Below are 24,832 nucleotides of genomic sequence, written 5' to 3' on the forward strand. Positions count from 1 at the left end.
ACAGTCTCAGTTACGTCATTTATGACTTTCTGATTCTCTTTACAGAGAGCCCTGCTTAACCCTAACCTTGAGGGTCTCTCCAATGGGATTGAGCTACTTGAAGTCAAGACCTTAATATTTTTTTATCTTCTTACATCCTGAGCCTAGTACTGTGCCCAGCATATTGTAGGTGTCTGATAAATATGTGTCAATCAGAACAGAAGGGCAATGAGCAAATGAGCAAAGTGGTACAATGTCACAGAAGAAGGAGGGTTTAATCCTACTTGGCCAATTCAGGAAGGCTTCCAAGAGGAGAAGGGTGGTGGCCATGGTGATGGGGAGGGACAGGTAAAGTTGAAATGAATCCAGAAAATAGAAGAGCAAACCTAGGGGCCAGATAGAGACTCCACAAGGCAGGGATTTTTGTGTGATTCTGGAAAGAAGTTCCCTGCTATGTGACTGACAGCTGTGGCTCCCAATCCTTCCTGAGAAAGTATGAGCAAGAAACTTAAAATTTCATAAAAACAGAGAGAGGAAGCTAGCATGGCAGATTCAGGCAGGCTGAATGAAGAATCTGGAAGGATTTTTAACCATGAGTACTGAAAAAAGAACAACAATTCAAGGTTTAAAGATTCCCCATAATTTTTTTACCCTAAAATGTGCGACCTCACCGGAAATTCAGTTCAATAGATAATACAGAGCACTTTTACAATAATGGCATTCTTTTCTCAAAATGCCTTGTTTTCTCAGACACAGAGCGTGGGACCAGGGTGACTTTTCTGGGTTTCATACTGAGTATCTCATATCTCAGGAACCCCCTGAGTTCCAGGCAAATCGGGACAGCTGGTCACCCTAGCTGAGCAGGGGAACTCAGAACAGCTCAGATGGAGAAGGCTGGTGCCCAAGCTGGGCTCGGGACAGAGCACAAAGGGCCCTGGCTGAGAATGGACAGGGGATGCCAACTTACTCTGTACCTGTGATCATCATAGCTCTGGGTTGTGAGCCCAGTGCGATTCCTCACCCACCAGCAAAATGGGTTTCTGGGTTCTAAACGACCAAGTGCCCAGAGGAAATTGCAAAAGAGCAAGGAGGGGGGAGAATGCACTCACAAGGACCCTTGGGTTGCAACAGGAGAACTGAGGCCAAGGAAGACAGAGGTCTCATTTTGAAGGTCCTGCTGTTTCTTCACAATTGTATCTAAAAATAACGACCTGGAAATGAGTAGTTGGCCACATGTGGGATTCTTACAGAACTGGAAAAACAAAACTGCTGCTGCTGTAACTCACACGTAAGACATCACAGACATTAACCATTGACCCCAGTGAGGCCCAAACAAACAGCATGCAACCTCGATGCACTTCGATGGCCAGAGATACTTGTGACAGTGGGAGACGTCTGCAGCTCTGGCGGAAGCGGCTCCTCAGCAATGGAGGAGGGTCACCCAGGTGATGCACAGCCCAGAGTCACTCTTTTCCTACCCAGAGTATGAGGAACGGTCCCTATCACAGCAGCACGGAGACAGGGACCTTTCTACAGCAAGCATCCTGCAGGACACTTACCAGAAGCCCTTCCTCATCCTTATAGGAAAGTCACAACTCAGGTACTTTACCAACTTAGGAAAGAAATGGCAAAAACAAACAAAACAAAACAAAACAAAGAAAAGCAAGAGGAAAGGAAAAGGACAAACGATGAAAAGTGATGTAGCTGTGTAAACATAGTGGATGAAATTTGTATGCCTTAAGGAAGGGCTGCAGAGTCAAAGACTGGAGGTGAAGGAGTCAGAAACAAGACACGCCAGGCAACCCCAGAGCAGCAGTGCTGTGGTGAGCCGGGGGCTGACACTGGGCAGCAAAAGGGATCAGCAGATGCAGAAAAGGCCATTTGTCTAAAGAAAAAAAGAGAAGAGCTAAACGGGACCAAGACAAACTAAACTAGCACTGCTGGCTGGGGCTTTCACCAAAGACTTGGCTAGAAGGAGTTGATAGCGTACCCACATTGTAGTCATGCGCTTGGCGGCAGTGATGATGACAAGTGATATTTACGAAGCACACGCGGATGTCTGCTATTATGCTAAGGGTTTTACCAAGATCGTCTCCTTTAATCGTCACAATAGCCATATGGGTTAGCACTGTGATTATGCCCATTTTACAGATGAGGAAAGTGAGAACCAAGGTCACATGACTAGCGACTAGTGGCGGTGGAATTTACTTTAAGGTAACTTTCTAACTACCATACTGTGCACAGTTGGCTTGTGTCACTGTAGCTAGTTCAGACTTTGTTAGAAATGTTTTTGGTAAACTTTATAAAAATCATTTTTAAATATTAAAAAAATATTTTATATCAGCATCAGAAACTTCATACTGTACCACTTCCTCTTTCACTTTGAAACTCTCAGACCAACAAGGAAGCCTACAGATGGTTCAGAAGCCATAGGCCAGGGTTCCAGCGGTAGAGTATCACCAGCCCCATCTGGAACATCTGTGTGTACACATTTTGGAGGTGGGTGAGTAGCATAAGGATGAAGTGAAGCAGCTGTCACAGGGCACAATATTGAGAATGTTCCTTGAAAAGAACCTGTCGTGTAGAGGTGAACAAATACATGTTACATGAATGAATGAATGAAATGAAAATGATCGGCTTCGGTGTACTGAAGCCACCATCATTACATATAACTAGCAAAAAAATATGAGTGGGGCTTCCCTGGTGGCGCAGTGGTTGAAAGTCCGTCTGCCGATGCAGGGGACACAGGTTCGTGCCCCGGTCCGGGAAGATCCCACATGCCGCGGAGCGGCTGGGCCCGTGAGCCATGGCCGCTGAGCCTGCACGTCCAGAGCCTGTGCTCCGCAATGGGAGAGGCCACAACAGTGAGAGGCCCGCGTACCGCAAAAAAAATAAATAAATAAAATAAAATATGAGTGGTCATAGAATTGTGTTTTCATTTATGAACTAAAAGAATTGATTCTCAGCACCCATGTTCTTTGAACACTGTTTTTAGAAAAATTATAATGCCCAGTTGCCACTAATAAGTATGAAATTTATTCACAGGCTACCTGAGGAGTTGTTTACTGATAGATTGCATATACTTACACTCTCTCCTTAAAAGACTTCATGGGTTTTTCATCTTCAAATAGAAAACTCATTTGCAATGAACACATAAATTTATACCAAAGACAAAGGAAAATATAAGTCTGCTAATTGAATGGGTAAAAGTTGTGATTGAGCTTCAATTTAGCTCTGAGTTTCCTGGCAGACAAGGCAAAAAAAGAAAAACAATAGGTTTCACAATTGTCTTAACAGAAAGGAGGAAGCATGCCAGTCCCTCAAAGGAGACAAAGTAAGAGCACTGAAATCTCAGTGAATTTTCTCACCTAGGGTTACACGTAGGAGTCACCTGCATTGTTCATTTCTTGTTCTCATTTTTACAAAATAATCAGGAGCAGATTTCATGAAATCGTTACCTGCGGTGATGATTAAAACTGATGGTGTGACAGTAAAATGCAGCTTAGTGAGACCATCTGTAAGGATGCCAAGGTAATGTAGCCCAAGCACAGCTTCTAGTTTGATCTGAGGTTAGAAATCAGATTATCTATAAAGAAAGGAAACAGGTGTTTGCTAAACACCTAACGTGTTATGTGCGTGAAATGTTTTCTTCCTCTCAACATACATATTATTAATTCTGTTTAATAATTAAGTGAATGTTTTACTGGGATTTACTGCAAATCAGCAAAGGGGTCCCAAGCTCACGCACTCTCTTTTGTACCACACACACCTTCCTGCACTCCTACACTCTTATCAAGAAAAGCCAATGGGCAATTCATCCCTTAGTCAAGCTTCTGTCGGTGCCACTTTTTACAGGCAATTCGAGTTAATTCTCTCCAGAGAGGGCCTAGAGCGCTGGGGTTGCACATTACTGATTAAGGAGAAATTTCTTTGTTTAAAAACCAAGCAGATGGGAGTAAAGACGCAGACCTACTAGAGAATGGACTTGAGGACACGGGGAGGGGGAAGGGTAAGCTGGGACAAAGTGAGAGAGTGGCATGGACATATATACACTACCAAATGTAAAATAGATAGCTAGTGGGAAGCAGCTGCATAGCACAGGGAGATCAGCTCCATGCTTTGTGACCACCTAGAGAGGTGGGGTAGGCAGGGTGGGAGGGAGGGAGACGCAAGAGGGAAGAGATATGGGAATATATATATATATATATATATATATATATATATATATACATATATATATATGTATAGCTGATTCACTTTGTTATACAGCAGAAACTAGCACACCATTGTAAAGCAATTATACTCCAATAAAGATGTTTAAAATTAATTAATTAATTAATTAAAAAGATAAAAGCCAATCGATCAGTTGGTAGGTTTGACTCAAATCTCTCAAGTTCAAGAGACTTCACTGAGCTCACTGCAAAGGAAGTCCACAGTTTCTAGATCTGTGAGTCCCTCTGTTTAAATGGCCTGGGAAAAGATTGTTACACTCTCCTTCCAGTGATAGGTAGACTCAAGGTCTCCCAGGGGACAAGATGTCTACACTGTGACTGAAATGTGATAGAGCCTAATTTAGCTCTGAGCTTCCCAGCAGCCAAGACAAAAAGAGAAATACAATGAGTTTCACAGCTGTCTTAACAGAAACGAGGAAGCACGCCAGTCCCTCAAGGGAGACAAAGTGTGGGCTAAAGCACGGGCAGGAATCGGGTGGTAGTAAGGGAGCCCTGAGTAGAGAGGGCTCCAGGTGGATGAGAAAGGGCAGGGAACTGAAAAGGACATGGCTGGGGTCTAGAGTGTGCGTGCGTCTGCTTGGGGAAGCACCTGTGGCAAGAGTAAGCGGGCAGGTCTAATCCCTTCACAAGGAGGAGCTACACAAAATTATAGAGTTTTTTCTTCTCCAAAAGAACAGGGACCATGTACAGGAAAATCAGTCTGAGAAGGTCGGCAAGTCTGGGACTCACTGAAGAACATACACATCTATATCTTAAGGATGTATCTATAGATATCTTTTATCTATAGATATATAGATAAAAATGAATGGCAGTGTTGGGGAGAGAGGTGGCGGGACCAGCATGCCGATTCCTAGGAGCCCTCCTGTGACTCCTACGGCTGTTATCATAGGACTGGTCTTGATGTTCTGTAATTGTTTCTCTGTCTATGCCACGCTAGCCTGTAAGCCTTGGAGGAGCAGAGAGCAGGACTGCCTTTAGATTTGCTTGCCAGACCTATGGGTGTCATTTTGTGTGTGTGTGTGTAAAGTGATTTTGATTTTTTAGAACGTATTCAAAGGAAGAACAAAAAAAGCTTTCAAGAAGAAAAATGGTGATGAGTAAAGCATAAGACAAGAAATGTAAATTATTTTCTCTCTTTGTAACTCCCATATCTCAGTTCCCCTCTGGGGACTCCACAAAACTTACATACCACCCCCAGGCTGGAATCTGTCCCATTGGCCTGCACCTCACCCTGGCTCTCCCTGTGGTATTTCCCTGAGTCTCCACGGGTGCCCTTTTGTCTCAATTGCTGTGCCAACGCTGAGGCTTCACATTAGCTCTTTACACACTCCCTTCTCCTCTATCCAATGGAACAACCACAGAGCTGCCTCATGAGAGGCATTTTTTCTTTCATGCTGTCTTGTGTGTGATGGGACCATCATCACCAACTTAGTCTGCTTAACCAGTCCCAGGATCTTTCCAACACCCCTATAGTGAGCATCTTGCCGATGACCACGTGTAGGTCCTGGCTGGTTGCAACCTCTGCAGCTGCAGGAGGGCTTGGCACCTGGCTGCCGACTGCCAAAGAGCATGTGCCACCAGACCTTGTGCCAACACGCCTGGCCAAGCACTGGAATTTGTTTTAGCTTTGAGTATTCTTAATCATGTAGTTAATACTTGTTCACTATAGAAACTCTGGAAAATACTTATAAAGTAATAATACATACATGTGTGGTTATACCTCACCCATAAATCCTTCACCCATAATTAGCTACTCCAGTTGGCCCTTGAACAACACAGGTTTGAACTGCGCAGGTCCGCTTATAGGTGAATTTTTTTGATAAATATAGTTCCTGTGTTTTCATTTTACAGATCTTTAAGTGCAGCGAAAAGTTTGTGTTCGATTGGAGATCTTTTGCTGTTTCAACATCTTGCCCCCTTGAGTGAGTCATTTATCAGTTCCTTTGTTTCTGAGGCAGAGACAGTAGTACTCAGATTTCTGCCTGCATGGAATGGGGAGGGAGGGTCCTGCGCCCCTAACACCCCCATTGTTCAAGGGTCAACTGTATCAACAAATTGTATATCTCCTTCCAGATTTTTGAGTGTTTATTTACGCGTTCGTTTCTTTGTTCATTTTATATACAACAATAAAATAACTTCTCGTGTTACTACCAATAACGTTAGTTAGGTACATTTGGAGCTTCCCAAATGCATCTCCCTTTCTTTTCCCTACAGAAGTAACAACCATCCAGAACTTTATATTAATCAATTCCTCATTTTTCTTTATAGTTTTGCCATATACGTACACAGTTTTTAAGCTTCCTGTAAATGAATCCCCATTCTGATCTTCTGTGACTTCCCTTTTCTGCCTAAAATTAAGTTTTTGCTATTCAGACTCATTGAAATATATGACCACAATTAATTCGTTTTTGCTCTTGGGTAGCATTACATTTTATAAAGATACTACGATTTATTTTTCTATTCTGTTATTGATGGGCACTTGGGTTGTTTCCTGCCCCTTGTTATTTCAAGAAATACTACTATGGAACTTCCGTACATCTCTTCTTGTTCATATACACAATAGCTTCTCCAGGGGCCAGTCTCCAGAGGGAAATGGCTGCTTCACAGAGTTTGTACATCATCAGTTTCACTGAGCAATGCTAAATTGTTTTCCAAAATTGTTTTATTCTTAGTGTCTGAGAGTTCCTATTGCTCCGTGTCCTTGACAACACTTGGTATTGTCAGAATTTTTCATTTTAGCAATTTTGGTGGGTGAGGTTAGGTATGTCATTGTGCTTTTAATTTACATTTCCTTATTACTGTGATCAACCATATTTCCATATATTTATTGGCAGTATTATTCCTATCCTGTAAAATGCCTATTCATGTTGTTTCTTCATTTTTTAAACTATTTTTTGATTCATAGGACTTATTTATATATTCAATTCTCTCTGTCTCTGTGGATCTCTGTATCTATCTATGCATCTGTTTATCTAAAACTGTACTTTCAAATCTGACAGCTTTTAACAAGAATAATAACCTACATTGGAAATTGGTCTAGTTACAGAGTCTTAAGTAACAAATATTTTTATTCCCTTTACTCTGATTTTCTAAAGAGCAAAACTAGATCCCATATCAGACAAATAATGATTTATCAAGTGGAAAAAAGCCCTCCACTACTGTTGTTTTTCACTTCACTACTTGGGAGATTAGAATAAAGAATTTTTGTTTCTGGATAATATTTTTTCAACATTGAATTTCAGAGGGTAAAAAAAAGTTGAAAACAACTGTCCCTCCAAAGTCACTTTTTTAATGTATCTCAGAGTCATATGCTCTCTAGGGCTTATTTTCCCCTCATTTGGCTTAGGGGAGCAGAGAAAAATGTAATAGTGCCTGCAACTGGATACAATGTGGGTGGTCCTGAAATTCACCCAGAGATCTTCCAACTAAGCCCTCCCCAGCAGCCGGGCAGGAAGGGCTTTCCCTGGATGGTCAATACCCTCTCAATAGAGCACCTACATGCCAGCCTCCGGATGTGCCATACCCTTGGACAGTGTGCAAGAAAGGACACTGCATCCTAGAACCCACCCTCTAGGGCTTACAGTTCAGTTAGAAAGACAAATAAATGAAAGAGTAAAAAATATGAGTAACACTACATGAAAGAAATGGAAGGCTATCGTGATTTTAACTATTGGACTAAAATTGAAGATGACAAAGGATCGAAGGAAGAAGTATGTGCTCCTGGCTCCACCTCAAGTCAAGTCTGTTGGCTCTGCGTTTCCCTTGCCTCCAACCCCTGTTCCCTCCTAGGACCAATAGGTCAGACGCAGGGTAGCTTGGGTCACATTCTCCCACCGCTTGCAGACCCGTTGTGTGGTCTCTGGTCAGCCTCCCAGCCACTGGGGCCCTCCCCACTCTCTGAGATGGAAGGACAGAGAGTCCTCCACCCTCTCTCGGAGACTTCCACTTTCATTCCAGCCCTGGCTCAGCACTCACAAGATTCAGAGGGAACTAGAAGTGCCGCTCACCAAAAAGACGTTGGAGCCGCTTCCTGGGACACATCATGGATCAGTGTCTTGCTATTTCCCTAAGTTAAGTGCTGAACCTGGTGTCCTCCTAGGGCACTGCCCATTCCCTGAAGTTATATCTTACTAAGAGCCTCTTGAAAGTTGACCTTGACAATGAATCATGAGGTAATACTTGGATTCCAGTCCCAAGTGACCTGATAAGCACACCCTCTTGGTGATGATCTATTCCAGTGGTTTTCAACTAGGAGAGATATCTCTCCCCAGACATCCAGTAACTTCTGGAGATATTTTTGGTTGTCACAACTGATAGTGGTAGGGGAGTGCTACTGTCATCTAGTGGATAGAGGTTGAGGATGCTGCTAACATCCTATAATGCACAGGATAGCCTCCATCACTGAGAACTAACCAGCCCCAAATATCTGTAGTGTCCAGACTGAGAAACCCAGACCTACTCCTGACTAGCCCAGTCTGGAAAAACCACAGGTCATGACTCCCAGCTCCACACAATTTTTGATAGACGTGAGCTTCTTTGGTTATTCTTAAGTCAGTTCCTACAGTCACACCTGGACACAGGGTGCTGGAGAAGGGACCAGAGGTCCCATGGTTGAGTCAATGACTCTTACAGGCTCAGCCTGTGATCTGAATTCTCATCAACGTGACACTCACAAAAAGTATTCTGGCTGCAGTTCAATCTCTTGGGGTGACAAACTTGTAAATGGCATGGATAATGACAAGGGCTCCCCTGTATTTCATTCTGTAATTATGATTTTTTTCATTAAAAAATACAAAATAATATCTGCTTGTACTCAATCATTCATTCAGTCAACAAATATTTGTTGTGTGCCCACTAGGACCAAGCACCATGCTCTATGCTAAATGAATGGTAATCGTCCAAGTCTACTAACCTAGACCACAGCCGGACTTCCTGATCAGGTGAGACGGAGGACTGGGAGCTTATTAAATTGCAGATGCTTGAATCTCCCTTCAAAGATTCTGATTTTACAAGTCAGGGTGATGCCCAGGAATCTGCATTTTTAGTGAGCACTTGTGACTTCCAACACAGGCTAACTATGGGACCATGTTTTAAGAAACGTTGGTAGAAATCATGAAATCTACCCAACCTCATCCCAGGTCTGAGATTATGCAGACCTTCACTCTAATGTGGTAACGTCCTCTATCCCTGAAAAAAAAATCAGTTAACCATTTAATCAATTAATCATTTAACCATTAATGTCTCAAGCTTCCATTTTTAAAAGAAGGAGAATAAGACTTGTTCAAACACGGATGGTGAGAGGGTAGAATGACCCCATGTAAAGAGAAGCAAGACATTTTCAAAAGGAACAGAATCATAGAAGTTTTACTTCTAAAAACAAATTTTTTATGACATACAACAGAATGAGCATTGGCCAAGTACATTGATATCAACAGTAGTTAGGAGAAAAACCTCTGATTATGTAAAATCTCTCATTCTCTGAACCGACCTTCGATGATTCCCAGCTTGGTTAGGGACCACTAATCCTCCCTGGTTACCAAGATAAATGGCTTCTCTGATTACTCTCAATTTTCTTTCAACTTCTTTCTCAGACCTATATCATTAACACTCAGACATGTGACTTTGCAGTGGACCCCTTGCTTTAGTAGCTCATTAACCACTGTTAGAGGCCCAGGTTTAAAACTGTTCCAAGCAAAACTTTTCCTAGCCATTAGAAACACCTTAATACTTATCTATGTCCATTAACAAGGAAGTTATCTCACTATACAAGCATAAGGGCAAAACACAGGGAATCATTTCCAGCCCAACTGCTCTATTCTAAATTACTGGGGTCAATTTAATAGTAGACGGAACCCATATAAAGAAACTCATGATAACAATTATAGAACAGATTAAAATCAGTGTATCACATGAATGGACCTAGAGGTTATCGTACTAAGTAAAGTAAGCCAGAGAAAAAGATAAATATCATATGATATCGCTTACATGTGGAATCTTAAAAAAAATGATACAAATGAACTTATTTACAAAACAGAAATAGACTCACAGACATGAATACAAACTTATGGTTACCAAAGGGGAAAGGGCAGGGAAGAAATAAATTAGGAGTTTCAGATTGAAATATACACGCTACTATATAAAAAATAGATTACCAACAAGGACCTACTGTATAACACAGGGAACTATGCTCAATATCTTGTCATAACATATAATGGAAGATGACGTAAAAAAAGAATATATATGTTTATATACATGTACAATTGAATCACTTTGCTGTACACCTGAAACCAACACAGCAGTGCAACTCAACTATATTTCAATAAAAAAATTTTAAAAACATCAGTGTATCACCAACATCATTAATGAGAAGAGGTATGAATTAAAGGCCAGAATATCTCAGAAAACATACCACAGTCCCCTAAAGTAATTAATCTAAAATGTATTCTGTCCCTTTAATTAAACGTGTCTTTGTTATACCTTCAAAGGTCTCTATATTCCTGTCTTGTCCACACTATTTACTTTTTGCTACAAGTAACACCACCTTAGCCCCGAGTCCACAGAGAATGTCTGGGGACCCAGTGGGCTCACAAAACAGAACACCTTGCACTCCTTTACAGATCAAGCATTTCCAAAGACTCCTACCAAAATCCACTCAAAATACGGATGAGTGTCCAAACAGGAGGGAAATTATCCTTCCATGATAAACAGAGAAAAACTCACCATGTTTTGTGAGATCTGTAGCCTTAGTCCATCCCAAGTACCCCAGATCCCACACACCAAGGAGCTCCATTCCCTCCACCTCCAAACAAAAAAGAACCCCTCCCCAGCACTTGGGAACTCTGAGCCATCATATCAGTTTGAATGCAAATTTTACCCCAAACCCAGCTCTGCCGACAGATTCATTTTTAAGTAGACTATGCTCCCTGCAGACCGACATGCAAATGGTGGGAACTCAAGTATGAGAACCACAAAGGCAGCAAAAAGACGTTGACCATACCTATTCTCCCAGCCTCCCCTCGCAGGTTGAAATCCCAGTTTCTTGGCAACTTCAGGGACATTCTGCTTCTGGTTTGGGTGAGTTGCTGCTGAAGCAGGGAGTCTGCCTCAATTCACGCCCTTCTTGGCTTTTTGATCTTCTTGCCTCACAAGCTTGTGTGTGTGTGTTTTCCCCTTTACGATTGCTTCACAAGCAATCTTGGGTTTGAGGTTGATCTGCCAGCATGTCTTCTCCTTTCTCAGATGAAAGGTCCATCCATCTGTCACCGGGGATGGCACCCAAACCTGCCCACGGTCCCTCGGGGGGCTGGTACCTCATGAAGTGTGCACCCTGCTTTTCCTGCTTTCAGTATTACCAGAAATATCCCAGTTGACACTTCATTCTGCGTCATGGGAAGCAAAGCTCCTGTTCAAAAGAATCTCAGGCCTCACTGAGGCGAGGTCGTGATAAACAACGGATGCCTCTTGGCTTTTTTTTTTTTTTTTTTTTTTTTTTTTAGCTGTCTGCTTCCTTGCATTTGAGGAAGTGGGTGGTTGTTCAGCGTAATGATACATTATAATCTCTTTCTTGAGAAAATGGTTTTTGGAAATGCTTATATAAGTAGAGTGAGTGCTGTTGGGTTATAAGCCTAGAGGTTTGATTAAAAGAAAAAGAAGAGAAAATTCTAAGACTCTGGCCATCTACCTCTAAGGCTCCCTTCTCATTGAACAGAGTGGGCTTACAAAAACGGTCAATAAGACAAAGGGCTTTCCCCCAAAGTCACCTTCGTTTAGATCACCTTCTTTTAGTCACCTTCTTCCTGCTATAAGGCCCACATAGTAAGTTCTCCACCTACTCAGGACAAAGGTTCCAAGTGATCTCAGCCTGATGTCAGGAGGGTTCTGACGTATTTAGCTAATAAGTGAGCTTTAGCTGGGTAGACCCACTTAAGTGTTATAATGGTTCTTTGACCCTGTGTACAGGGTGTGGGTTTGGGAATCAGACTGATACGTGTTCACAACTCAGTTCTTCCACTTCCTAGCTCTGCAGCTTTTAACAAGCAACTGAATCTCTCTGGGCCTCAGTATGCTTAGCAGTAAAATGGGTTGATAATAACCGTGACTGCACAGAGCTGTGAAGGCATCTAGTACAGAGCTGGATGCATAGCGGTTACACCACAAACATCAGTTCAACCCTTGTTCCATTTAGTTCAGTTCTATGACAGGCTTTCGTATGTTCAACTGGGCCAGACTGACCTAGTGATTAAGTATTTGGTCCAAGAGCCAGAATGCCTGTGTTCAAATCCTGGCCCAACCACTTTCTTGCTGTGTGACTTTGGATAAGTTTCTTGACTACTCTGTGCTTCAATATTCTCATCTATAAATGAGGCAAATAATAGGACCTACTTCAGAGGGCTATCATGAGGCTTATTAAAGAGAGTAGATAACAAGACTAATAAGGCTATAAGGTAATGGGACTAATAAGATAGTAGGTAAGAGCGCTCACAAGAGTCACTACTGGCCAGAATATGAGCTACGCATCCTTGGTCCATTCATTCTTCAGCCCTCCTGGATGACTCTGCTATACTTTCTTCTTTGCCTCCATGTACTCACTCTGTTGATGCCCTGGCTTCCTGTTCCATTGAGAAAGTTGATGCAACTGGAGGAGAACGTCTGCAAGCTCCCATCACTGTAGCGCCCTCACTTCCATGCATGGAAGCTCACACACTCAATCTTCTCTCAGTTCCGAAGGATAAGCTGTGTCGTCACTCCTCTATCTTTACTGCTTCATCAGTTTCTTCTCTCTCTTGGATCATTGCCACCAGCATTCACACTTATTCTTTTGCTTTTTGTTTTTTGTTTTTGTTTTTGTTTTTGTTTTTTGCGGTACGCAGGCCTCTCACTGCTGTGGCCTCTCCCTTTGCGGAGCACAGGCTCCAGACGTGCAGGCCCAGCGGCCATGGCCCACGGGCCCAGCCGCTCCGTGGCATGTGGGACCCTTCCGGACCGGGGCACGAACCCGTGTCCCCCACATCGGCAGGCGGACTCTCAACCACTGTGCCACCAGGGAAGCCCCACACTTATTCTTTTATATACTATAGTTTAAAAAATCTCTCTCGATGTCATTTCCCCCTTTGGCTACAGCCCCATTTCTCTCCTTCATTTCTGAGCCAAGTTTTCATAAGAATTGTCTATACTTGCAAACACTTGTCCTACTATTCTCTCCTGAACCTTTTTGGTTGATGTTTTTGCTCCCATGACTCCACCGAATATATTCTGATCAAGGACATCAACCACATCCCTGTCACTGAACCCACTGGTCAATTCCACACGTCATCTCACTTTGACACATTTGATTCCTTTCTCCAAGCCCAAGCCCTCTCTCCACTTGGCTCCCAGGGCTCCTCACTGGTGTGGTTGTCTGCCTGTCGTTCTGCTTCATCTCCATTTCCTTGCTGATTCCGTCTCACCTCCCTGACCTCTTAACAGTGAAGGAAACCAGGATTCACTCACTGGACTACACTTCCATCTATACCCACACCTTGGTGAGCTCATCTGTCTCAAGGCTTTAAATGCCATGCATCTACTGATCCATCCAATGTAGGTTTTCACCCCAGACTGCCTCCTGAACCCCAAATCATACACATCTCTGCTTATATAACAAATAACCACCTCAAACTAAACTGTCCAAAACTTATATCAGGCTTCCCTGGTGGCGTAGTGGTTGAGAGTCCGCCTGCCGATGCAGGGGACACAGGTTCATGCCCCGGTCCGGGAGGATCCCACATGCCGCGGAGCGGCTGGGCCCGTGAGCCATGGCCGCTGGGCCTGCGCGTCCGGAGCCTGTGCTCCGCAACGGGAGAGGCCACAACGGTGAGAGGCCCGCATACCGCAAAAAAAAAAAAAAAAAAAAAAAAAAAACTGATATCCGGGGGACCAGGCTGAAAGAGCAGGGGTGACCTGAGGCATATTCTTCTCATTGTGAATGAAAGGAGTGTAAGAGGGAAGAACCACATAAGCCTATTTAAAGCCTCTGCTCTTATCATATCTGCTCATATTCTAGTGACCAACACACATCACGTGACCAAGTCCAAAGTCAGTGAAACAGGAAGTACACACAACCCGGGGGTGGGGGATAGGGGGAAAAGGAGTAAATGTTTGCTGACCAATACTCCAATCCATCACGGCTCAGCTACCCTCCAAGCACCCCAGGCGTGCTGGATTCCTCTGAACTTATTCAGTTGGAGACTTCGGAGCGCCCGCTCGGCATTACTGCCTGCCTGACCCAAAGAGCACTTCTCTGTTCTATCCTGACTTGGGGTGGAGGCAGGTGTGGCTAGCCATCCCGAGTCCCAGCCCAGCAACATCTCCACAGGGAACTTGACATCATGCAAAGGTTCAATCCTGGGACCTTAAACCCAAGAACTCTGAAAATATCTTGAAGGTAGCATTTAGAAACATGGAGAGAACTTCCCTTACTCTTCAGGGTAGGTTCCCGTAAGTCTTGGGAAAATCTCGTGACTGATGGGGAAGTTGTTCATGAATACTTGGAAAGGCAGCCAGAAGAAAAGCACCCCTGGAAAGGCCCAGCGCAGCTGCCGTCCCTCCGAAAAGCCTGCCCTGGAGCAGTCAGCTGCTTGGGTAGGGGTGACAGGCAGCGTCGCTGCAGCACTGCTCCCCGATTCCTGACCTTCAGAAAATGAAGAACTGTAGATGTCTCGTCTGGTTCCCAAGTTTGAACCAGCATCTGCCATAGCAAAAGGAAAAGCAGACTTTCATTCATCTATTTGCTTACTGAACGCCAACCATTAATTAAGGGCTTAATTTTTACTGGACTTTGGTGGAATGTTCGTGAACAAGCTGACTTTGTTTCTGCCTCCATTCAACTTACAGTCTGTTGAGAGAGAATAGTTAAGTCAACAATTAAATACTACATGAGAAGGGCATACTGGGGGCAGTTTGGGGAGTATGGGACTTTATCTTAGAGGGGCCTAATTGGGATTTGGTGTTGTGAGGGAAGGCTTTCTGAAGGAAGTGTCTTTTATATTAAGGCTTCATGAATGAGTTAGGGAAGCTAAAGTGTTGCAGAAGTTTTCCATACGAAACAAACAGCATGCAATAGGCACAGAGGTAAGAAAGAACTCATCAGGTTGCTCCAGAAAAGGATGAAAGGAGAGGGATGGAGGAGAGACGAAGCTGGAGAGGGAGACCAGGGCTGGATCGTGGTGGATCCCTGGGAAGAGTTTTGACTTTACACTGGAGGAAACAGAAGCTACTGGGGAGTTTTACTAGGGTGAGGCTGCAGAGGCTGTGGCAGACATCCAGGTGAGTGTGAGAGTGGGGGAGACGTCAATGGCCGCATCCAGGGAAAGAAGGGAAAACAAGGCAAAATCCATCCAGGTGGTAGGATTGATGGCCCCGGGGAGTTTCTATGGGAGAAAAAAGGTGCCCACGGTCCTGGCCCCAGTCCCTGCAGAGATGGAGGCTCCAATCACAGAGATGGAGTGTGGACAGAAAGAGTGAGGGTTACTAATGAGGAGGGAGAGTCAAGGTACCTCAAGGAGAAGATGGTGGGCTCTGTCAGTCCAGGGGAGGTTGCATTTAGAGAGCTACGGGATGCTCAATGCAGATGTCCTGCAGCTGTGGGAACCCAGAGCTCACGTTCATTCGTTCCCTCGTTCACTCCATAAACATTTATCCAGGACTGTGCTGGATGGATGCTGAGTAAACAGGATGATTAAGAACCTGGCCTAATCCTCAAATGACTCAGGAGAGAGAAGTGTAAACATAACGGCAGTGCCATTGGAGAAAAAAAAAATAGTGTACGCACGGAGTAGGGTGGAACAGGAAATGTGAGCTCTGCTTGGGTGGCCAGGGAAGGCTTCCCAGGAAAGGTGACCCAGGAGAGAGCAAGCAGGCAGGAAGCATAGTGAGGGAGCCAGAGGAAGATGTTCCAGGCTGATGAAAGAGCAGAGAGCTGCTACAATGCCAAACCCACTTAGGGAAGAACTAGGAATTGCATATGGCTACGGCTACGGGGTAAGGTTGGAAGAGGGGGAGACAGACAGATGGGCCGAGGGGGCAAGGCCGCTGGGCCAGGGCCTCAGGCACTGGCTGAGGGCTTGGACTCCACTCTGAGGTGACAGTCATTGGAGGACTTCGTATACATTCCTTTTATTGTTATTTTTACCATTATAGAAGTCTATGCAAGTTTTAAGTATGTATAAAGAAAATAAATATCACTGTTACCATTTAAGATGTAAAGAAAAATTTTCTCCTTCTCAGCCTCCTCTCTGGATGTAGTGTATGTATATACTATTTTTAACTTCATTAAGAAATAATTGGCAAATACAATTGTATATGTTGAAAGTGTACAACATGATGATTTGATATCCATATACAATGCAGATGTGTGATTACCAAGATTAAGATTATTTACACACCCATTACCTCACATAGTTAACATTGTTACTACTTGTGTGTGTGTGTGTGTGTGGTCAGAATGCTTACAGTCTACTCTCAGCAACTTTCCCACATATAATACTGTATTATTAGCTACAGTCACCGTGCTGTACGTTAGATATCGCATATCTGTATATATATTGTTTTAATTCAAAAATTACCATGCATGTTGTTTTATAAACCACTATCATGCCTTGACAAAAAAATGAATAGTTATCTATCCTTAAGCATTTTCCTAAAACATCATTCTTAATGGCCTCATAGTTTTGATTTGTTTTGTTTTTTTGCGGTACGCGGGCCTCTCACTGTTGTGGCCTCTCCCGTCCACAGGCTCCGGACGCGCAGGCTCAGCGGCCATGGCTCACAGGCCCAGCCGCTCCGCGGCATGTGGGATCTTCCCGGACCGGGGCACGAACCCGTGTCCCCTGCATCGGCAGGCGGACTTTCAACCACTGCGCCACCAGGGAAGCCCTGCCTCATAGTTTTTAGTTATGTAATGAGAGCCAAATTTATTCAACAAACCCCTGTAACCACTGAGCATTTGAGAGATGCACAAAGTTTTATAATCTTCTTATAGTTAAGTATCTGCGGAAATCCATTCTCCCACTTTTTCCCTCACCCCCAGGTGAATTCTTAGAGGTGGAAATACTGTGAAAAAGGATACGAAAATGTTAAGACTTGACGTGTGTTTCCAAACTCTCTTACAGAAGGTTCTACCAATTTATGTTCACATCAGTGATATATGAAGGGTCCAGTTCCCTCATGGCCTCGCTAAAAGTTGGCATTGTTTTATTTAAAATCATTGCCAGTTATTCAAACAATTTTTTAATTAATAGTGAAACTCAAGTTACTTTTGAATGTGCTTACTGGCCATTTGTAGGGGTCACATATGTCTAGGTATCTATGTGTCTGAGTGACCTTGCAAAAGGAAGGTTATCTTATACCTTTATTTGTGACTTTCATCCCACTCGCTCTAGGATCTCCTTCAGAAACTCTGGTTAGCTGCCTGCTAGTTCTTCATTTGTAGCCTCTTTGTCTTTCATTTTGTCACCTCTGTTACTGTCCTCTGCATTTCGAGACAGCTTCTCATGTTTGTCCTTCATCTCACTGCTTTGTTTTGTTTTGTTTTGTGGTATGCGGGCCTCTCACTGTTGTGGCCTCTCCCGTTGCGGAGCACAGGCTCCGGACGTGCAGGCTCAGTGGCCATGGCTCACGGGCCCAGCCGCTCCGCAGCATGTGGGATCCTCCCGGACCGGGGCACAAACCCGTGTCCCCTGCATCGGCAGGCGGACTCTCAACCACTGTGCCACCAGGGAAGCCCTGGTTTTGTTTTTTTAATGGCTTTATTGAGGTATAATTTATGTACCACACAATTCACTCATCTAAAGGGTAAAATTCAATGATTTTTCTACTATACTCAGAGTTGCTCAACCGTCACCACAGTTTTAGAACATTATCGTCATCCCCCAAAGAAACCCCGTACCCTTTAGCAGCCCCTTCCCATTTCCCCCACCCAGCCCCAGGCAACCACTAATCTACTTTCTGTCTCTATATATTTGTCCATTCTGGACATTTCATATAAATGGAATCATATGATATGGGGTCTTTTCTGACTTGCTTCTTTCACACAGCGTCATGTTTTGAAGTTCATCCATTTTGTAGCATATATCAGAACTTTATTTCCTTTTATGGCCAAACCATATTCCATTGTACGTATGTAGCACATTTTGTTTATCTATTCATCAGATGATGGACACTTGGCTTCTACTTTGGGGGTATTATGAATAATGCTGCTGTGAACATTCATGTTCAAGTTTTCGTGTAGACATATGCTTTCGTTTCTCTTGGGTCTGTACCTAGCAGTGGAATTTCTGGATCATATGGTGACTCATGTTTAAACTCTTGAACCCCCAGAATGTTTTTCAAAGTGGCTGCACCACTTTATATTCCCACCAGCGATACAGGAGGGGTCCATTTTTTCCCCACATTATCCCCAAAGCTCGTTATCATCTCTCTTTTCTATTTGAGCCATCCTAGTGGGTATGGACTGGTATCTCATTGTGGTTTTGATTTGCATTTCCCTGATGGCCAGTGATGTTGAGTGTCTTTCCATGTGCTTATTGGCTGGTTTGGTTTTCCAAAGCATAAGTTCTGCTTCTTGAAACGTCCACAGATGTAGCCACAGGGAACGTGCATTTCTATAAGACCACATTCAGCTAAAACTTAAGCCTTCAGTTTTGGCTTCAACTCTACTGTTTTGGTTTGGTTCCTTTAAAACCTTCTTTAAGGGGAAGCTGATTCACGTTGTGTTGAATATCACACCAAACTCTTGGCAGTATTTAATTCTGAAGTACCACTTTCCCCTACCCGCTGCCTGGCAAATTTTTAAGTGATGCTGGGTATGAAAACATAGTCGCATCTTACCAGTAGTGACCGGGTCTGCTGGAGAGAGTCCTTTGCCGCTGGACCTCTCCCTCTCCTTCTCCATCACATGCCCCAAGTGTGGTTGCCATCATCAACTGCACCATCACGGCCAGTGTAGCTGTTATTTTCTGCAGGGATTTATAGCAGGGCCTGGAAGGGGATGGAAGGATGATACCCTAGCTACCTCACTGAGGAGCATCAAAGAAATGTACAGCAGAGAAGGGGAGTTCAGTTTTCTGGATTCTCCACAGTCTGAGTGAAGAACAGACTCGAGGAGAGACACGCTGTGGGTGCCCACCTTTGTCAGGAAGTCTCTGCCCATGAAACGAAGTCGGGGAGGTCCTTATGCGATAGGACAGTGCCCTGTTGATCAGTAAGCTTCTCCTAGGAGGACAGAGAGGAACTTTGTTGCTAGTGCTGGCCAAATAGTTTTGTTGTTGTTGTTCTTAATAGAATTAATTGCACATTACGGTGGAGGGGGGTGGATAGAAACAAAGAGAAATCTTGAGCATCTTGGTGTCGGAGTTGAAACAAAAGAGGCTTTAATTTCACTGTCTAACAACAGCAAAATCGTGGGCTCTAGAGAAGTGGCTGAGGATTGGCCTCCTTCCCACCTGTCTCCCACAGCCCCTGAAGAGTTGCTTGGTGAAAGGTTAGGGTGCTGCCCTTGGTGCTGGTCCCTGAATCTAATGTCTTCCTCTCTCAGTAGTGAGTGTGGAGTGGCCAGAGGAAAGGGGAGGCACCTGTCCTAAGCAGGCAATAGAGGTGTTTGCCTGTAGAGAATTTAAAAAATAGAACAAAACTAAAAGCCCTCGGCTTTCCTTTATTATTATCACCACACAGGATAATTCTAAATAATGTCTGCTCTAAAACTACTGGAAGGTCCCTTAGCTGGACCCTTCCACCCCTCACCTTGGTAGGCCCGACAAGTCCTGCTGGTTATGATCCCACCTTGTCCACGTGAGAACTCTCTCCTTGCTGTGGAACCTGCCCGGGGCTCATGCATTTTGATTGACTACACTGCCCACCTGAAAATATCAGCACCATCCCCCATCCTTCCCAATCCTTCCCACTCCAGCTCTCTGAGGATTTGAACCCCTATTCCAGCCCCTATCCTACTTTCCCCAGCAGTAGTCTATAACAACGCCCCTCATCTCGTGAGCTTTCCAGGAAGCCTGGAATTTGAACCAGGTGAGTTGGTTCATAAAACCTGCAGGACGCCATTCTAAAAAAAGCCTTGAACGACTGCATCTTGATGACTTTATCCTGACAATTCAGGTAGAGCACCTATATTTAAAAAAAAAAAAAAAAAAAAGAACACACTTTGTTCTTTAAGCAGTTTTAAGTTTACAGAAAAATTGAATGAGAAGTAGAGAGTTCCCACATACCACCAACCCACCCTCCAGCGCCCACACAATTCCTCCTTTTCCCGCCCACTAGTGCTACTGAGTGCAAGCTCGTACGGCTCACTGCACAACAGGCCAAGAAATTGAGGGACGAGCTGTTGGGGCAAGGAATAGTGATTTTATTTGGAAAGCCAGCAGACCGAGAAGATGGTGGACTCATGTCCCAAAGAACCATCTTACTTGAGTTAGAGTTCAAGCTTCTTTTATACTGAAAGTAGAGGGTGTGTGGCTGGTTGTTGCAGATGTCTTGGTGTTGGAATCCTTTGTCCTTGCCTGTGTCCGTGTAGACCTGGTCACAATGATCCTGTAAAACTCCAAAAAGACAATTTTTATTTTCTGTTCTGCAACTTTTTATCTCTACATAAATGGAAAAGAGTTACACATTTAAAGGTCAAAGCCTTGAGAATGGGTTATCATGTATTATTTCAGGGTATAGGCAACATTCTTTTACCAAAGGTGCAGAGCCAGCATGACAAAGCACAGGCAACAGAACACAAGGATTAGAGCTAAAGGAATAGATCCAATGTGGAGTCAGGTTTGTTCTTCTCTGTTACATTAGCATCTTGCATTAGTGTGGTACTCTTGATAGAATTGATGAGCCAATATTGATACATTTTTATTAACTAAAGTCCATAGTTCGCATTAGGATTCACTCATTGTGTTGTGCATTCTACAGGTTTGATAAATGCTTGATGACATGTATCCACCATCATGGTATTATACAGAATGGTTTTACTGCCCTAAAAGTCCCCTGGGCAGAGCACCCACTTTTGTGACATCCTCCCGTCTTGTTCACACAGAGGTTTTTTTTCATTGCCATGATTTTAAAATCAAGAGATTCCTAAAGGAATCTGAGTTTCTGAAACAGCCAGCGATTCAGCCACATGCACCAGCGTGTCCACAAGATCATGGTCAGCAGAATCTCGGCAGGTCTTCAGACAGGTCAGCTGTGCCAAGACCCTTCTGCTCCAGAGAGGCAGGGCCAGGTGCCATTTATAGTCACACTTGGACTGTTGTTTTCCTTAGAATAGATTTGAGAAGAAAAGTATGACACTTTGTACTCATGTCTCGTTCAAAAGTGAGGAGAATAAAGGTAGTCTGGGAAGGTCAAGACGTTTGGGAGAAAACACATTTCTTTGTGGACGCGAGCGAGCTAGTTTCATGTGCTAATATTCCCTGCCTGGCTCCTTTTGGCACTGGAATGTGGGTCCCATATTGGGGGTGCAGTCGACCAGCAACTGTACTTTTAGTTACTACTCAACTGTGCAGGGTTAAAGGCCGTACCTTCAGGGATATGACTGATTTCACAGAATGTGTGTCCTGAAGTGTGGCATTTAGAGACATCAAGAGAAAGATCTTTTTCATATGGATTTTAATAGTCTACATCTTTAAGAGGGTTGTATTTAAAAGGCACAAGTTCAGTGTTTTATTCCCTTTCCCTTAGCTATATGAGTAAAACAGGAACAAAAAAAATCCAAACTGGCAGAGGAAGAGACTCTACCCTCTGAACAATCTGTTTGGTTCAAGGGATGCGGTACCGGCATCTTGGCTCAGAGCCTTGTTCCTCCAGGCCTGAGCCATGAGGTGGACATGCCCTGCTCATTACTGATCTCACCTCTGCTAAGGCTCTAATGTTGATTCTGATGGCTGGTCACAGTTTGATAGTCTATTAACTTTTAGTTTTTCCAACTATCCCATAGCCAAAAATAAATTATATATACACTATGCTATATATAATTTTTATATATAGTATAGTATATAAAGCTATATATATACTATAATATATAGTATACTATAATATACTATAGTATTTTAGTATATATAGTATATAGTATATATATGATATTATATTATTATATATTATTATACTATTATAATAGTATATAGTATATATAATGATATATTATATATCAATATATATATTATACTATACAGTATCTACTATATATACCATAATATAAATTAATATAATATATATTATTGTATATTACAGTATATATAGTATATATACTATACTCTATATAATATACTATAATATATTATATATTATTACATAATAATATATTATATTATTTATATTATAGTTATATTATTAATAATATTATATTATATATATTTTATATATATATAAAATAATGTCTTTTAATTTTCCCTGGAGGAAGGCTGTTCCATGGATCACAGGATTAGAGAGAGAAATGTCCATTTAAATGGGAAAATTGTCCCTGAAGGTTCTAAACAGAACCTGAAGTTTTTGAACGGGAGCACACAGAGCAAATCAAGGGGAAGTGTCCCCCACATAACATAATCATGGGTTGCATTATATTAGGATGAACCACATGAAATTTCTGATACTTGACCACTTTCGACTGGCAAAAACAGCTTCATATGTTTCCGTGGAAGAGTTCCATTCTGCTTCTTGCTGCTCATTCACTCGACAAATAGCAAATAAGTTGTTCACCTATGATGTACCAGGCACTGTTCTAGGTTTTGGGAATATAGCCAAAAGCAAGACAGCCAAAAACTGCTTTTGTGAAGCTTATTCCAGTGAGGAGAGAGAGACATAACCACAATAATAAGCAGGATGAGTGTGCTATGTTATGAGGGGTGAGCGCTGTGGAAAAGAGTAGATCTTCCCTGGGAAGGGAGAAGAGGTGCTGGGTTTCAGGAGGGGTGGCTGCAGCTGTGAAAAGTCGGACATGTGTCATTTGAGTAAAGACCTAGAGAAAGTGAGGAATGAGCCAGGAGAATATCTGCAGAAGAACATTCCAGAAGAAAGGAGAGTGAGTGCAAGGGCCCCACCCGAGATAGGAGCAAGCCAAGTATAACCACAGCGGCGAGGCCATGTCCCTGGAGTGGAGGGAAGAAGGCGGAGATCGCTGGGGATGGGATGATGAGGTAACAGGGGGCCGACTGCACAGGGCTTTCTAGGACCCAGCCGGGACTTTTACTTGGAGTGAGGTTTTGAACAGAAGAGTAACTTGACTTGATTTGTACTTTTAAAAGATCACTATGAAAGGATGCTCAGCATCGATAATCATCAGGGAAATGCAAATCAAAACCACAATGAGGCATGGCCTCACACCTGTCAGAATGGCTACCATCACAAATAACAAAGGTTGGCGACGATGTGGAGAAAAGGGACCCTGGTGCACTGCTGGTGGGAATATATAAATTGGTGCAGCCACTATGGAGAACAGTATGGACATTTCTCAAAATCTAAAAATAGAACTATCATATGACCCAGTGATTCCACTCTTGGATATATTTCCAAAAAAACCAAAAACACTAATTCGAAAAGATACATCACCCCAATATTCATAACAGCACCATTTACAGCAGCTAAGATATGGAAACAACCTAAGTGCCTATCAACAGATGAATGGATAGAGAAGATTTTTATATATACACATATATTTTTATATATACATATATATATAATAGAATGCTACTGAGCCATAAAAAAGAATGAAATTTTGCCATTTGCAGCAACATGGACGGACTTGGCATTATGCTAAGTGAAATAAATCAGAGAGAGAAAGATAAATGCTGTATGATATCACTTATATGTGGGATCTAAAAAAATACAACAAACTAGGGAATATTAAAAAAAGAAGGGCTTCCCTGGTGGCGCAGTGGTTGAGAGTCCGCCTGTCGATGCAGGGGACACGGGTTCATGCCCCAGTCTGGGAGGATCCCACATGCTGCAGAGCGGCTGGACCCGTGCGCCATGGCCACTGAGCCTGCACGTCCGGAGCCTGTGCTCCACAGCGGGAGAGACCACAACAGTGAGAGGCCCACGTACTGCAAAACGAACAAAAAAAAAAAACAAAAAAAAAGAAGAAGCAAACTCACAGATATAGAGAACAAACTACTGTTACCAGTGGGGACAGGAAAGTGGGGAGGGGCAACATAGGGGTAGGGGATTAAGAGGGACAAACTATTAGGTATAAAATAAGCTACAAGGACGTATTGTACAACACGGAGAATATAGCCAATATTTTAAAACTATGATATAAATGGAGCATAACTTTTAAAAAAGTGTGAATCAATATATTGCACACCTGAAACTTATATAACATTGTATAGCAACTGCACTTCAATAATAAAAAAAAAATCACTATGGTTTCCATGCTGAGGGCTGGGGAAGAGGAAATAAGAGGTCCCAGCTCAAGTAAGGAGGAAGGAAGCAAAAAGGGGTAAATTGTCTGAAGGGTGAGGAGGGCAAAGACAGAAGCAGAGACTTCAGAGGCTGACTGCAACAGTGCAGGTGAGAGGGGACAGTGGGTCTGGACCAGTGTGGACCAGCCAGCACACCACACGTGGTTGTGCAGTTGATACATTGCAGAGGCACTG

General features: G+C 43.2%; 1 protein-coding gene across 1 annotated transcript in view; it reads right to left on the minus strand.

The window, feature by feature from the left end:
• The window catches only part of ARHGAP25 (Rho GTPase activating protein 25), an 86,970-nt gene extending 75,401 nt beyond the window's left edge, over positions 1-11,569 (minus strand). The window contains exon 1 of the mRNA XM_022566557.2: positions 11,209-11,569. Coding sequence (XP_022422265.2) covers positions 11,209-11,269 — 61 coding nt within the window. The 5' untranslated portion in view covers positions 11,270-11,569. The remainder of the gene's footprint in view (positions 1-11,208) is intronic.
• Between the last annotated feature and the right edge of the window lie 13,263 nt (positions 11,570-24,832).

This window comes from Delphinapterus leucas, chromosome 13 (assembly GCF_059928025.1).
Source record: "Delphinapterus leucas isolate spDelLeu-1000000601 "Yukka" chromosome 13, BTC_Dleu_Yukka2, whole genome shotgun sequence".
NCBI lineage: Eukaryota > Metazoa > Chordata > Mammalia > Artiodactyla > Monodontidae > Delphinapterus > Delphinapterus leucas.